Source organism: Ambystoma mexicanum, chromosome 3q (genome assembly GCF_040938575.1).
Source record: "Ambystoma mexicanum isolate Mex_15411 chromosome 3q, UKY_AmexF1_1, whole genome shotgun sequence".
NCBI lineage: Eukaryota > Metazoa > Chordata > Amphibia > Caudata > Ambystomatidae > Ambystoma > Ambystoma mexicanum.
The window spans coordinates 799694677-799710828 of record NC_090926.1 but is presented as its reverse complement, the minus strand read 5'-3'; the positions used below and the strand labels follow the sequence as shown (position 1 = coordinate 799710828).

Sequence of the window (16152 nt, the reverse complement as noted above, 5' to 3'; positions counted from 1 at the left end):
GTGGACCTCACCTGCCACAAGTACATCTGCCCAACCTAAAAGGGCCATACACGCCAGCTCTGCCTCATCAGCTGTCCGTGTTCTTGCCTTTTGGGCTGCTTTAAATTTAGAAAACATGGGGGGGTTTAAGAATCCGAGTGTTAATGTGGTTGGTCCAAGATGCAGCTTAGGCCTAGCTCTGTGAGCTCCTCTGTCAGTTGTTTTCTATAGGGGTAAATAAAAGATTGGGAGAAATGTTCTTGCCATTCCAGATCTAACAGCTCCCTTGGCTGTGAGACCGCCCTTTAAACTGCATACCTGGCCGGGGATTCCGCCACCCTTCTCTGTTTCTGGAAACCAACATCTGCATGACGAACAGTAAATGGAAAGCTTATTGGTAAATGTATAAGTTGTTTCCAGAAGTCACGTTCATATATACCAACTCAGGTCAATTTTTTATCTAGACCCCATAACAGGAGAGACGACAGAAGCAAAGACCAGGACTCCCAGCCCCATAACACTGAAAGAAGCCTATAGGCCATGGCAGCAACCATGACAAATTCTGAGAGGAAATAGAAAGCTACCTAGTATAAAGCTAAGGCGGGAGCTCATCCCGAGAGGTGCCAATAGTTTCTGTAGTGGCGTGACTGAGGTGATGAGTGAACATCTCACAGACATTTTACCTGGAGTGGAAATACTCGTCTTGAGGTCCACCATGGAGGGAAACTATGTATCAGAAGGTTTGGACCTGTGCTGCATCTCCTCAATTAGCGTTCCTTCATGAACCTGGGTCTAAAATTTCTGTGTATAGATGAAAGAGAAAAAATATTCTGCGTGCCTATATGAAACGGGAGCATTCTTATGACACAACTTAAAAGGAAGACTTCAGTGAGGGAATGGCTGTGCCCTGTCCCACCAGTTGCGACACCAGGGCCTGACTGTCCTGTTCTCAGTTAATGCTGCAGGGGTTGTATCACACCAACAGTGATTCCAGGACCTTTCTTTACTGTGTGTGTACCGAAGGTTTACTGTTCCTCCTTGTATGGCTGCAGAGGTTCCACTGCATCTCTGAAGCAAACAGAGACTTCCTGCTGATTATTGTTGGATTTGAGAACCTATCCCCCTTCACCGAGTGACTGGGGCTTCCCCTCCCACCAATTTGACTCTGGACACTCTTGTGAATGCTTGTTATCATCTCGGTCTCAAGGTTGTTGGACTACTGCTTTTGGCACTCACGTGTTTTCTTTATTAGCTTTCACGGTCTCCTCCTCTTCCTCACACAGGCCCCGATTATACACGGACATGGAGGTGTAAGGTCGGCCCCTGCCAATCACTTCCAAGCCATCAACTTCCTATGGAGAAAGAACATACACAAAAGGTGGTCTTTCAGGTTACTGTGACAAATGAATTACCACGCCAGTACTAAAGAACACGTAGCATAAAACGGCATTTAATGGGACACAGAGGCTGAAAATGCTCATACTGAGACGGTACACATGCAGACGGCATAACAGCCTAACATAGGGCCTCATCACGAGTTGGGCTGTATTTCCGGCTGTAATACCACCGACTGTAATAGCCCCAGCACCGACTGGCCCGGTGGTATTACCACCGGATCACGGGTTGGGCCTTAACGGTAAATCCCCATTCCTGATTGGGTCCATTGGATTCAATGGGGAATTGGTGTTAATACTGCAGGCTAATACAGCCGGCTGTAATACCACCGAAAACAGGGATTTTCACCTCCAGAAAATAGCTAGAGGTAAAACAGCCCATTTAGCGCCCAACTCGCGATAGGGCCAGCCCTTAAATGCGGCTGTAATACCGTTAACGCCAGATTTAAGGGCTACAGCCCAACTCGTGATGAGGCCCACAGTCCGAGAGAATACCACGATGGTCCCATAATGGTTCACTTTGAAAAGGAATCTCTGGTAAATAACTTGCCTGAAAAGGGAGGAAACAAAAAAAGCAACCCATTATCTGAACTTCTGCCCGATTCACTGTCCCCACCCTGCCAGCTTGCATCCAAAAACGGAAGCTAAACGTGCAGTCACACACACAGGCACTGTCCACTTGTCAAAGTGGAAATACAACTAAAAAGTGCGGTACATTTTTAGGGAAAGGATACAAATAATGCTCATATAAGTAAACATATGTATGAAATGTCTACTTTGCGCAAAGATACTTTGCAGTGGAGCACACAAAAATCTTATTTGCAGAACTTCACAAACCACCACAATTCTTAAAATAAATATATCAAAATGCATAACAATAAGGTTTAAAAAATGACCTTTTTCATTTGACAGTTTTATTTGCAATAGCAGAGCCTAGGGGGCAGATTCTCAAAAATAAAAAAGTGAGTAATTCTGAGATGAGCAAGAAATGCACAAAAAGTAGATGCGCAACAAATAGTGCACATGATTTTGAGAAGTTTGCATCTCAGAGATGCGTTAGTGTAAAAAAGATGCTGAAAAGGAGGGTAAAAGATACTCAAAGTAGGCTTAAAGCTTTTCAAGCAGCCAAATTACATATGCAAGAGGGAACTCTCCCACGAAAGTAGGCAAAATGCTCAAACAATCAAATCCACAACAGTTGAGGAAAATACAAAATGGCGTATGCCGCGTATCTCTTTGATATGCACGTGTTTTTGAGACTCTGCCCATGAGGCTTTTACGACGGCTAAACAGAGTCCTTTTTGGAGAAAGTACCTTTGATTTTTAAGTGATATCTAGACCCTGCCCTATCCTGTTACTATGCAAGTGAAAGGATGTGCATGAGCTAAATAAAGGTGATGAGAATGTGCCCATCTTTGTGAATATCTAACAAAGGCAGGGACAGCCCTGCCAAGAGGATGTCGTGACACACCAAAGAACCCCTCAGGTCACAAAATATCTTCGGTGATAAAGCGTTTAATGGTGGGAAAAAACAACCCTGTCACGGGCTTCATCAGAGTTACAACATTAAGCACTGTTTAAAAAAAAATATATAACTGTATAAATACATAACTTTATGTTTACTAATAAAATACAAATGCGTGGGGCACATCTAAAGACCACATATCTAAAGAGGTTTATGTGTAAATACCGAAAAAATCTGTGTATCCCAAATAGATACTTACATGCCACAATAAAGTGCAAGTGCTTTTTATCCATAATGCGGTCCATAAATAAATAGCATCACGAATAATACGGTGGATAAAGTGCCAGTGCAACATAACTCAACATATCACAACTATGCATATGATAAGTCAAGATAAATCTCCTGATAAAAAATGAAATAACTGATATCACAGTTTGCAACACAGTATACTCGAGTGCTAATCGTTGAAGGGGACTACCTAATTTCTATCAGCTGGATAACATGTCACCTAGGATCCTGATGTTGCTGCCATTTTTCAGGTTATAGTGGCCACAAGCCTTTGATATAAAAGGATGACCGTTTCAGCCAGCCTGTTTTCTATCTGTAAGGTGTTACGGATGTGGGCTTCATTTTCACCCACTCTGATCCAAATCGGTCAACAGGACATCTGCTGTCTCCCGTCTCAGGTTGGCTCCTCGTATCCATCGCTCCATGACTTAGAAACGTAACGGACCTCGCAGTTTTGTCCACCATTACCTGTAGGGTGGTAAGGGCCACTATAATGTTTCGACCCCATTTAGCCAACTCCAAATCAAGGGCTGCTACCCCCTTCTTGCAGTTGTGTCCTTCTTTGGTGTGGTTCCTTGTGCACAGATATTCCCCTTGTCCCTTTTGCTCCTATTCACTGCTATGGCAATGTCCCAAAATCTACACTCTAAAATGAGGCAAAAGATAATGGGGCTAGGGTGGGGGTTTATAGGTTGTTGGCACCAGCGATGAAGTGCAGTGAAGGGCAAAGGGAGAGGAACGAGTGCAAGGAGGATGAGAGGAGGGGAAAGGAGGAGAGATGTAGTTGGGAGGAATAAGGCAAGAAAGGAAGAACCATCAAGAGGGATCAGTAAATCACAAACAGAGAAAGGAGGTGTAAGGCCGAGCTTGTTGATGTTTAATGTGGCTTCTGTCAATCCACATGAGCCTCTGCTGTACCTGCTGGATTCTGAGGTTGGGCCTAAAGGCAATGATTAGGCTTTAGTGGATACTGGCTCCTAAAGCGGAAGGCTGCCTGAGCTCAAGGGTCGCTAGGTGGAATGATAGCATTGGTCCTTAGGGACCTGCATGTCTGAGAAGACCGTTTCAAATGGACAACGACAGCTGGGTCAGTGAAGCTGGATCGGAAGCAGTCATATTCTTCCCAGCTAACAGTGCTGCCTCCATATAGGAGAAAGATAATTCTGGCAATCCAATGCTGAGAGTGGCAGAGACAGCCTTGTTGTGGTATACCCACAAAAGACAAGGTGCTGAATCAGGCCAAATGCTTTGCTTTTTACAGAACTTGAGGTGGTACAAACATTCTAAAGCAGGGTTCTCATAGCAGAAGGTGGCAATTCCTGTAGAGGCTAGACAAGGTCTTGTTGATAGCAATGACTTTCTACAGTATTCTGTATAGTAGTTTCCTAGTTACATATTTGCAATTTTGGGGAGTTGCGGTAGCTGAGTGAGCTGGGTGTTCCGGCCTTTTTTATCCTTGGAGGATTGTGGTATTTCTGGTATCCATTCTAGTCAAGTCTTCTCACTCGCTTAGTTCACTCTATCCATCACTTGCCCCGCCTTCTTTATCCATTTATCATTCCAATTCACCCTTGTATTCCTCCCTTCCCACGGTCCTTCCCTCCCCCACTGAATTCTGAGGTGGATCTCTATCTGAGAGGACTGGAATTTGGCACTTTGAACATTAGATAGTTGCACATGCCCACATTGTCTTTGTGATACTTTGATATATAAATCAATAAAGAGATGTTAAAAAACAGATTCAAACGAATATGCGGACCAACAAAAACTATCTACATCCCCGGATTCCTTTCTGTGTCCGTCTTACATGATTTGGTCACTCTATGGGGTCACAGACTTTCTGGTGATCTCAAGCCTTGGTGGGGAAGAATAGGGAAAAGGTGACATAAGACATTAATGGGCAAAATGGCAAAAGTAAAAAGTAAAAATACTTCTGTTTTAATTTGCAATCACAGGTTTAGTGGTACATTTGAGATATTTACCTCATGCAGTATTTCTGGAATGTGGGAAATACCTCATGATTACGAAATTGAATACCACCTACAAACTAATGAGATCTCTCAGACTTTCGACAGAGGCGTGGGAATTCCAGCTGTGCTCACAGAGGAGTGCAGGACAGCGTCCGTTGGCCAGTACTCAAAGCTTGAGCAAGAGAAGGTCCATGGATACCAATTTCCCAAAAGGTCCGCCTTGTCTGGCGCTGCCCTCACTCCAACTGAAGTGCAGGCCTTTAAAGGGAGACTAAGAGGTCAAGAGAAGTGAAGAATCTACTAGAAGAATATGCAAGTGTACTCGTGCATGAAAAGCACAAGGGGTGAGAGAGACAATTCTTTGGTGTATAGCGACGCACCCTCTGTGTGGTGAAGGGGGATTGATCATAGTAGTCTTAGATTTTAAGGATTGCTTCCTATAGTCTGCTCATCCTATAGGGAGCAGGTGGACGGTGGCACATCTGCGTTAAAGTAAGTGGCAGACCTTGTTAGACAAGAGTTGCGTGTAGTATAGGCAATTGGTATATTGTGGCATCGTTTTATTCTATTTGGGGAAGAATTCTTTGAGGGACATGCACGCATGTGTTTTGAGAGAAGCAGAGGTTTATTTTTAATGTTGTGGAAAGTGGTCAAAGTATTCGTTTAATGTGGCTATGGAGATGACGGAAGGGCTAGAGACGAAATAACGTGTAAATATCTACAGAGCTGCGTTGCACGAGTTAAAGGTGCAGTAGAGTGAAGGGAGGAGTAACTGTTCTTTTAATGTACTAACGAAGGGCATTTATTTTAAGGTGTTAGGCCCTTGAAGGAGGGAATTCATGTACTAATATAACCTAACAAGACGGGCCTATGGAAAAGGCCAGTGTATGCAAGTCTGGATTGCGAGGTACGAAAGGGAGGGGCCTTTGGAGAGGGTCAGAGTGAATGAAAATAGGGTGAACAAGTAAGTAGTAAGTATAACATTGAGTGGGACTGATTGAATAAGGGTTGAGTGTTTAGAGGTTTAAATTATAAAGGAGAAGAGGAAGAGCGAGGAGGGAGGAGAGTATTGCGACAATAAGGATTAACGTGCGATAATGACGTCCTATTGGATGAACGCACCACTTAATCACATGTGTAGGAAACTGCCCCAATATCCAAAATAACAAAGTACCATTTTGAGTGGGTACATGACACAGTGGGGAAATGATTTTCAACAGTATGTATACATATACGTCGGCTACCCACAAAGGTGGAAAGCTTAAAAAGAGGCAGGACATTTTAGGACTTTGGAAGATGTATGAAGAAAAGGATGAAGAGACAGAAGGGGAAGGAGTAGGAGGAGCAGGGTAGTGCCCCACCCCTCCATATACAATCCCATGACTAAAACCAGCTGGAGGATATACAAATCCTAAGCAAGCGTCTCAAGGTAAGGAAGGAACACATAGAAGGAAAGATGAGGGTGAAGGGAGTGCCAACAGTAAGGATGAGGAAGGAAGGCAGATAATATTTAATAGACATTAACATGAGCACCCATCAGCAACTTGACTATGTGTTCAGGGAAGCCAAGAAAGCCATGGAAAAGGAGATAGATAAAAAAAAGGAAAAGAAGAAGGAAAGCCAGCTGATGAACAGGGGTGGACAGTGGGATGCATACAATTTAAAATCGACAACTGGGGACAGGAATCGGACAATGAAGAAGACACGACAGAAAATGTGCACACCCCATCAAATTGGGAGGACAGTGGCGACAGCGATCATGAGGATGACAAGTTGGAGACAAGCAATTTGACGGACATGAACATGGGAAGGAGACGAAATGTGAGAGAAGAGGAAGAAAGAGGAGACTTTGGGAGATTGGGGAAATAGGCTTCAGAGTAGAAAACCAAGAATAGCTGTCTCAACAAGACCACAACATGGCAATAAACGCAGAGCTTGCACACAGATGCCCCTTCTGCAGAAAACGAGGGGCAAGGTTCACTACATACCATGGCAGACAATGTATAGGAACAATTTGGTTTACAGTCTACCTTCATTAATGGCAGGGGCGAGCAAGTGGATTTATGTATTTGAGACAGAGATAGCAGGAATCCCATTGGCTATAGGAGACATAAAAAGTTTATTGGCAGTGTTGGTTGGGGAGGGAAGTGACAAAATATGGCAACAGGCCAGATATGCTGGGGTAAAAGTAAGCTCCAACTTACATGATGGAGCACCCTTTAATAACTATCGAGCACATGTTTGGAAGGCTGCAGAGGAGCTGTATTCAGCTATGTCAGACCTGGGTTCAATATTGGCTCATAAAATGAAGCCTGATAAGGACCCTGCAAAATATATACAGTCTATATAAGAAATGTGGATGCAAGAAAATGAACAGTCTTGGAATGACAAAATACCTTTGTTTTTATCACATCCTATTGAGGGGACTCCCTGCAAATGTGCAGACAACCTTAGAGATGATAGTGGGAACCTAGGCAAAAGGGTGGCCAGAGATACAGGCAACAATCGTACATTATTGCAAAATAAAGCAAGAGAAAGATAAGGAGACAGCTGATAATGCAACAAAAGCTGAAAATAAATGAGTTCAGAAAAAAACTGGCTAAAATAAACATGGAAGGAGTAGCGCTCACAGGGTCAGTTATCGTTCCACAGGCGCAGCAAGGGGGGTTCCCAGGGGAAACAGTAATGCAACCAGGAGGATACACTCAAATACCACCCAATCAACAGTGGGGAACGGTGCAGATGTAGCAACAGTCAGGGGTTGTGCAGACAGGTGGAGTAAACGGTTACACAGGATCTTATCAGACAGGGAGAGGATATTACACATGTGGAAGGGAAATGGGGTAGAGGGCCTTGGGGCCATGATTTGGGGATAGTGTTTTGCATGTGGAAATTTTAATCATTTTGCATGGACATGCACACTAATAGCACAATCACGGCAACAACAGCAACATTATACACCAGCACCACAGCAAATACAGGTGGTGCAGCAGCAGCAATTACAGATGCAGCCCACACAACCACTAGGTAAATCCACCTAGGGACAAGTACAAGTGCAAGGTGGGATAGTGGCAGGGACACCAGGTACTGCAAGCATACTGCAGGCACCAGTACATACACAAGTACAAGAAGGGGTCCCATTACATCATCTGCCAATACATTTTCCCAATAGGGGTGGCACACTTTTTTCCCGTGGTGGATTTGAAGAATACATTTTTCTCCATTGCACCACACCCAGACTTCAGGTATCTCACCAAGTTTAATTATCAGATTCAAACTCTGTAGAATGCCACAAGGGTACTGTGAGGGGCCTCGCATGTTTAACAGAGTTATAAAAATGGATATGAGCAACTTACAGGTTGCAAGCACAGTGATACAGTAGGTTGAAGACTTATTGGTATGTAGCATGACAGAAGAGAAGTGTAGAAAGGACTCAGTGACACTTCTGACTTTGCTAGCTGACAAAGGATACAAAGTGGAAAAAGAGAAGTTACAGTACTGTCAAGAGGAAGTGGTGTACCTGTGCCATATTGTGTCAGCAGCCAGGAGAAAAATAACACCAGAAAGAGTAGAGGCCATACATAGAACTCATTGACCAAAAACAGTGAAACAGAAGCAGCACTTCTTGGGCCTATGCAACTACTGCAGGGCATGGATTTTTGATTACTCCACTTACACTAGACCGTTGCTACAAGCATTAAAAGAAGCTCAGAAACACAACACTAACATAAAATGGACAGTTGAAATGGGTGAGAGCTTTGATGAACTAAAACATGAGTTAGCACATGCACCAGTGCTGGCTACACCCAATTACAAAGAAAGGTTTAATCTATTTTCCCATTCAGAGGGAAAAGTAATAACAGCTGTGCTGACACAGAAAAAAGGACAGGGACACAAATAAATTGCATATTACAGTGGATCCCTAGATGCAGCGATGCAGGGACATTTCCCATGTAAGCAGGCACTTGCTGCTGCTACATTTGCAATTAAGAAGGCTTCCACACTAACTATGGGGTGCCCCATAATTTTATATGTGGAGCATGCACTATTCGCAATACTGGAAAAAACAAACGCAACATTTACAACTCGGATATCTTCAGGGGGTGAGGTCATACTGGCAAACCCAGCAATAAAAGTGGTAAGATGTAGGACTATAAATCCAGCAGAGGTCATTGCAGAAAGAATTAAGGAGGGAGATTACATACATGACTGCTTAGTGTGCATAGACAGGAGTGAACATAACCCCCTGGTTAAGGAAGAGGTGATTGAAGGACATGCTTTTCATTGATGGAAGCTCCCGTATTGATCTGACAATAGGACAAAGGCATTGAGGTTCCACAGTGGTGGGGCACAGACACGGAGTACACACAGGAGAGGAGGTGATATTGTACTCACAGAACTGACTACCGGACCACTACTCTGCACAGGCAGCAGAACTGGTAGCCTTGATTGAGGCACTGAATATATCAGAGGCCAGGTAGTAAACATTTATTCTGATTAGGCCCATGTTACTTCCACAGTGCACTCAGGACTAGCTAGATGGGAAAGGAGAGGGTTCAAAAGAAGTTATGGTACACCTGTTCAGTATGCAGGATTACTCAGTGAACTATTGGAAATGTTACCACTCCCAGTAGAACTAGATTTAATAAAATGCAAAGCCCATACAGGAGGCCAAGATTTAATTTCATTAGGAAACGAAAGAGCAGACAGAGCAGCAAAAGCAGCAGCATATCTACCAGAAGAAGCATATTTGCTTTTCCCCAACAAAAAGGAAAAAATACCTCTACTGGCAGTGCTAAAAGTGAGCAAAGAAAAGATGCATTACCAGAAAACCTTAATACAACCCCAATTGTGCAGATAATAGAGTTGCAATGAGAAGCATCAGATGAGGAGAAAGAGTTGTGGAAGAGAAGAGGATGCTCTTTATCTTTAAAGTGTTTATGCCAAAGAAATTACTTCACTACCCTGCCCACAAATTCGAAAGAGCATGTGGCTGCAGGGATAGGTGAAAACTGGTTTGTACCAAAACTGTATGAGAATGTTGTAGAGTTTATGAATAACTGCATGATATGCCAAAAATATTTGCCAGGTCACACATTGAGAGTTGTGCAGATAACATTGCCACGACCAAAAGGCCCCTTCCGACACTTGAATATTGACTATGTTGATATGCAAGATCGATTTACCTCTTATAGGTACCTGCTTGTAGTGGTGTGTCCATTCTCACGTTGGCTTGAGGCTGGTCCCTGTGCTCATAATGACTCCTGCTCTGTGGTGAAATTCCTTATGAGACAGATATTCCCAAGGTGGGGGATTCCAGATGAAATTCGTTCTGACAATGGTCAGCATTTTTCTAATGATTTAATAAAGGAGATAACACTGCGAGGGATAAAGCATAAACTATGCACAGTTTTATCAACTGCAAGCCAACCGTTTGGTAGAGAAGACAAATGGACTGCTATAAATGCACTTGGCAAAGCTTACGCAAACGCTTGGAAAATCCTGGGTGCACTGCTTGCCTCTTGCTTTGTTTGCACTGCGCACTACGCCTGGAGGAGATCACCACTTGACTCCTCATGAGATTGTTACAGGACGGAGAATGCATGCGCCTATTCCACCTTCGCGTACAATCTCGGATGCACATTCTTCTTGCATTTTTGGGGGGGGTTGGGTTTGATACATATCTCAAAGAACTAACAAAATCCCTTTGCTACATATCCTTGCAGATGAGGGCAAAAACTCAAACTGAAAATCAGGACAATTTCCACAAGCAGCACCTCTTTACCTGGGGGAGAAGATATTTGTCACAAATCACGTTCGCAAATGGCCCATATACTGTGATCTATTCGATATCCACAGCCCTGAAGATCGACTAGAGGTAAGGATGGGTTCACATCACTGCTGTACGCAGAGACAAGAGCTCTGTCTCCCCAAGCACAACATGATGGAAAGCACATGGGAGATTTCTTTAAACATTTTTTCTACTTTTAGACTATATCGAAAACCAGCAAAAGAAAATGATGAAAATGTCTTTAAAGAAAATGTTTCAGTGTTTTGGAGTGTGATATTAACATGTTTTAGTATAGGATTAATGCTTTTGATATATTTGGTTTTAAGAGACAAAAGTAGAACAAAAGTGAATGAGAAAATAAATAGGGAAAGGGAGTTAATTGAATGAGGAAGGTTTTCATCATGGTACTGCAGGAGAGCCAGATTCATCAACTGGAAATGTTTGATACAATGCAATGTTATGTGTGGGGAGGAAGAGGGCAAATGGCACTTGCTACGTCTGCTCTCTCTTCCCACACGTGATAGGAACGCCCAAACCTTTTCTGCCCCAAGCTCTGTCCTATGAAGAAGCAGGATGCCTAATGCACCCGTCACTCTGCAAAACTAGAAGTTTATTCCAGGGAAAAAAAGGTGACCGTTCAGTGGGTGGATGAAGGGTAAAATGTTTATGCAGAAGATTTTGTGAAATTAGCAAAAATGCTTGAAAATGAGGTAAACCAGCATAAGATAGTGGAGTGTGTCACTGAGGGTCCAAAACAAGGGGAATTACAAATAAGCGACCACAAGAGAGTATGGTGTACAATTAAGGAGGGGCAAAGCATACCCTGCTGTCATAAAAGGCCATTGATGTGGATAGAGGGAGCAGTGTGATATGGGACCAGTGGGAGGGGGAAATAATGCAATGTTGTGCTGAAGGATTGGTAGGTTTTGAACAAAACGTGGCTGCCATGGTGAATACCAGTTGCAAACATTTTTAAATCAATGAAAAAAAAAATTAACAGTTGCAGGGCAATCTGGGGAAAATATATATATGCATTAACTTGGTTACATGAAATGACAATGATAGGATATGATGCGTAATTTATAACGTGCATGTACACAGGTTTTTCTAGACAAGACAAGGTAGGGTGATATAGGGAGGATGAAACAAACAATCTTACTAGGCCTTGTGTCATTCAGATCGCACAAGTGCAGGGGAGAGGGGAGAGGAGAAGTGCCAGGGGGAGGGAAGGGGGGAAGTGCAATCAGGAAAGCACTGCTCTGAGTAAGTGCAGCCGGGGGAGCTGGCTCTGAGTAGTGCAAGGTTACAGGGGACTGCAGGGTTACAGATACAACGCCTAGGTGCGCGGAGGCCCAGAGGCAGTACGAGTGCTTATGGGTCGCGGAGGTTCCTGGTGCCCATTGGGTGCAGAAGGCAGCCAGGCGACCAGTCAGTGCAGCAGACAGGTAGGTCAGCAAGGGAGAGAAATGGAGATAATCAGAAGCAAAAAGGAAGGTTTTGAGATACTTCTGGAACCTGAGGTGGTCCTGCACGAGTTTGAGAGAGGCAGGGAGGCCATTCCAGAAGGAGGCCCCTGCAGAGGAGAGAGATCTACCTCCCACTCTCTGACTGGAGAAGTGTATGACCATCAGAGCATTGGAGGTAGCTGAATGAAGGGTTCGAGAAGGAAGATGTTCAGGAAGAGAGAGTTGGATGTAGTACAGACCCTGGCCCCAGAAAGCCTTGTGGACAATGTCGAGGGTCTTGAATGTGATCCTAAAGCTGATAGCAAGTATGCCTAGAGCACACCTGTTTTTGGAAAGGTTTTAAAAATGTAGGGTAATTAGTGGGGTGCGGGGGAGAAAAGCCAACCTTGACACTGGGTTGTATCAAACAATGTAAAAGCAACAGATGTCCACAAACTTGTGGAACAATCCCGTCCCCTGCACACCCTATATTTATTGTAAACACAATCAAACTGTTTCTAGTCTATTTTTGAAAAAATTCCATGTAGATAAAATTTGAAAGGACAACATTTATCACTGTGTTTTCATCAAAGAAAGTACTTTATGGAAAAATGTTTTAACTACAGATACGTTTGTTTTCAAATCAGTCAATAAGAAAAAATTGTTGCAAACTCAACATTGTCTGATTTAGGAATTGGTACACCATTGTTCGATTAGTCTTAATTCTTCAGATAGACATCAGCATAACATAAGGCACCTCTGGTTCACATATTTATATATAGCCCGACATAACATTTTTTCAAGTTATACATATTTTTCAGGGTGTCCTTAAATGCATTATACTTGACGCGTTTTGGGGCGTAACTTTCCCCTTCTTCAGAAGTTGTCTATCAGATCTCTTTTGCAGTATATCTATAATGTATAATAGATGGGATTTTTTAGTTAATGTTATATTGGATCATAATATTCATATTATTCTGTCATTACTTTATGACTCACATCTTATAATCAGCTGGATTTGTTAATGTGTTTTCTTATTCTTTAATGGTATATTCCCAAGTAGCTGGCCCTAAAAAAAAATGACTACTTTACAGGGTAGGCTATATAAACCACACCCAAGCTTCGTGTTATTCTGCAGCCAGCAGCGTAACGCTCACCATGTTCAGAGACCAGCACACAGCGTTCCTGGAATCGCGGACCTGCAGAGGAGACAAAAGAACATTATTAGCAGTTCCAGTTTACCTTCAGTCGTCCATCCTTCGATCCCAGCTGCTCGCAGTCTTCCATCCCGTTGGCAGCATCTTCAGGACATCGCGCTCGCACCGTAACAAAGCACCTGGGGAGGAGAGAAAAAGGGACAATGCTAAACAGGTTACTCATAGCAAGCTCAGAAGTAACCAAAATCTACTCACCTGGATGGGCATATCTTGGCCGGTTCCACTCCGGAAAACACTGCACGCCCAGAAAGACCATCGTAACCTGAAAAGGAATAAAGAATACAGGTTAGCCCAAAAAAGATATTAGCACGCCGCACTTCGCGCTGAACCTACCTTTCTTCATACGCTCCGCGTCCATAAATCCCGGCAGGAGCCGAACCCAAGCAGCGTACCCAGCGAACCTCTGTATACCTAAGGGAGAAACAATCAGGGAAAGACATTAACAGCCCGCAAGAAAGCAAAGGCCCTCAAAGACTACTATAATCAAACTTACCTCTTTAAAGACACTTGAATGGGTTGGCATCAGTGAAGTTAACTCGGTCACTTCAACCCGCAGAAACTACGCAACCCTGCACAGAAAGCAGGACGGAGAGCACCCCAGACATCATAACAAGGTGAGGAGGGGGGGCCTTCAGGTCGAGTCCAAGGGGCTGGTGTGAGGAAACGAAATCTGAACCTAAGCCCAGTCCTCCTGTGTTTTCAGGCCCACCTGCCATAGAAGACATCATCCCGACTTGAGTACATCTGGGGGAAAACCGACAACCAGGGCATACAGGCGTCCCCGTGGATATCAGGTAAGCGTAACAGTATAGCCTTTGGAACAGGCGGCAGGCCAGTCTGTCAGAGGATGTGTCCGATGCCCTCCACTTCCTCACAGCCACCCTACATTTGAATTTTAAGCCTGGCGAGGTCAGAGTCATACAAAGAGTTGCACTTGTAGGTAGGCTTCAGGTGGATTCTCATGACAGGGGCAAGGACATCAAGATTGTTAGTGATAGAAAGATGCAGGCTAGAAAGGGCTGTGTCAGAGTGCGAGCCAGCCATAGAAGTAGGAGAGAAAGTAGCAGCAAAAGCCTCCACTGACAGACGCTTCATGGGCCAAATGGCCGAGAAGGTTTGTTGGCAGTTCTAGAGTAGGCTTCACCTGGGGGACAGAGAGCTTCAGGTGGGAGGGGAGCAGAACATGGTTAGTCCAAGAGAGAGAGGAGTGGTGAGAGTGGGATGTCAGAAGAGATGAGAACATCCATGTTATGCCTGGCAGTGTGAGTCGGGCCAGAGGGTAGAATAGAAAGAGAGAGAGAGAGTGTCGCATTGATTGCGAGAGAACTCAGAGGACGGATTGGAAGGATCCAGATGGATGTTGAGGTCTCTGAGTAGGAGAAGTTGAGAGGTAGAGGCAGAGGAGGAAGAAGAAGTGGAAGTGGAGGGTGCCAGAGAGCTGGCGGCAGGAGTAGCAGGAGAAGCAGGAGAATGGAGGAAGTTGATAAGATGTGGGAAGCATCTATCAAAAAGGAGGAGATTGGGCTGAGGGTATTAGAGGAGTGGAAGGAGGCCAAGATAAACTCCCACCTAGTGCCCCCATTAATGGGAGAGGAGGAAAAGGGAGAGAGAACAGAGACCATATGAGGGGTACATAGGTCTGGAGAGGGAACGTCAAAGAGGATGTCGGTAAGAGTCTGTCTGGAGGAAGCACTGATGTAGGTATTGGCGATATGGAGGCGTGGGTTGGATGCCAGGATGTCCCTCTTGAACTTCTTTCTTCCAAAAATAGTAAGAGGGATAGGGTATGAGATAGAGTAGCAGTTAGCAAAGATAGGAAAGACGAGAGCAGCATATAGGGTGTAGGAGGTGGAGGGAGCGCAAGTGGGCATGAGCAGGATGCATTGGGGGTGTCACACAAAAGGAAGTAAGGAAGGGGGGGGGGAGACAGGTAACTAACCAGTAGAGGGTACCTAGATAGTGGGTGAGAGCCTAAGAACACAGATCACAGAAACAGTTACACAGATCGGGGGGGCTAGAAGAAGGCAGCAAAGGGCACAGATCTAGAGTAAATAGTAACCCCAAGCGGGGACCTGTAAAAAAGACAGGAAGATAGTATGGCTAACCGCTGGAGGGGGGGAGCCAAAGGTTGCACGGGGAACATTGTACGCTAAGTCGGCGGTAGGTGGAAGTACACGCAAGGCCGGGAAGTTTAGTAGAGAGAAGTAGTGGCTGCTCTCTCTCCACGCACACGAAAAGCATCAACCAGTTGACATCAACAGCTTTACACGATTCCCTTTGTGTTTCAGATCGAGTGGGTCTATATATTTGGACTCTAACTCTGGATGCACCAAGGTGATGCGGAATGCAGCGCTGATGCAGAGGACTGCTGTGGCGATGGACGTATGGTGGGCCTGTGGATCTAAGGCTTATACCCAGCTTTCGCCTGACTGGAGTGGTGTTTGTGCCCTTGTCACCTTGCACAGTCCTGCACTGGTGGTGCCTCAAAATAGCACTACCTTGAAGATTGCATTGCAGGGAAAAATGCTACAGCAAGAGGAGGATCAAAAATCAATAAGAAAGAATAAGCGGGCAAACAATTATTTTTCAGAGAAAAGTGCAAA

General features: G+C 44.4%; 1 protein-coding gene across 2 annotated transcripts in view; it reads right to left on the bottom strand.

Moving 5' to 3' along the window:
- Positions 1-16152, bottom strand: part of MYCBPAP (MYCBP associated protein) — a 1263051-nt gene that overhangs the window by 761324 nt on the left and 485575 nt on the right. For both annotated transcript variants that reach the window (XM_069654887.1, XM_069654888.1), the window contains one exon: positions 1216-1331. In XM_069654887.1, the coding sequence (XP_069510988.1) occupies positions 1216-1331 (116 nt within the window). The remainder of the gene's footprint in view (positions 1-1215; positions 1332-16152) is intronic.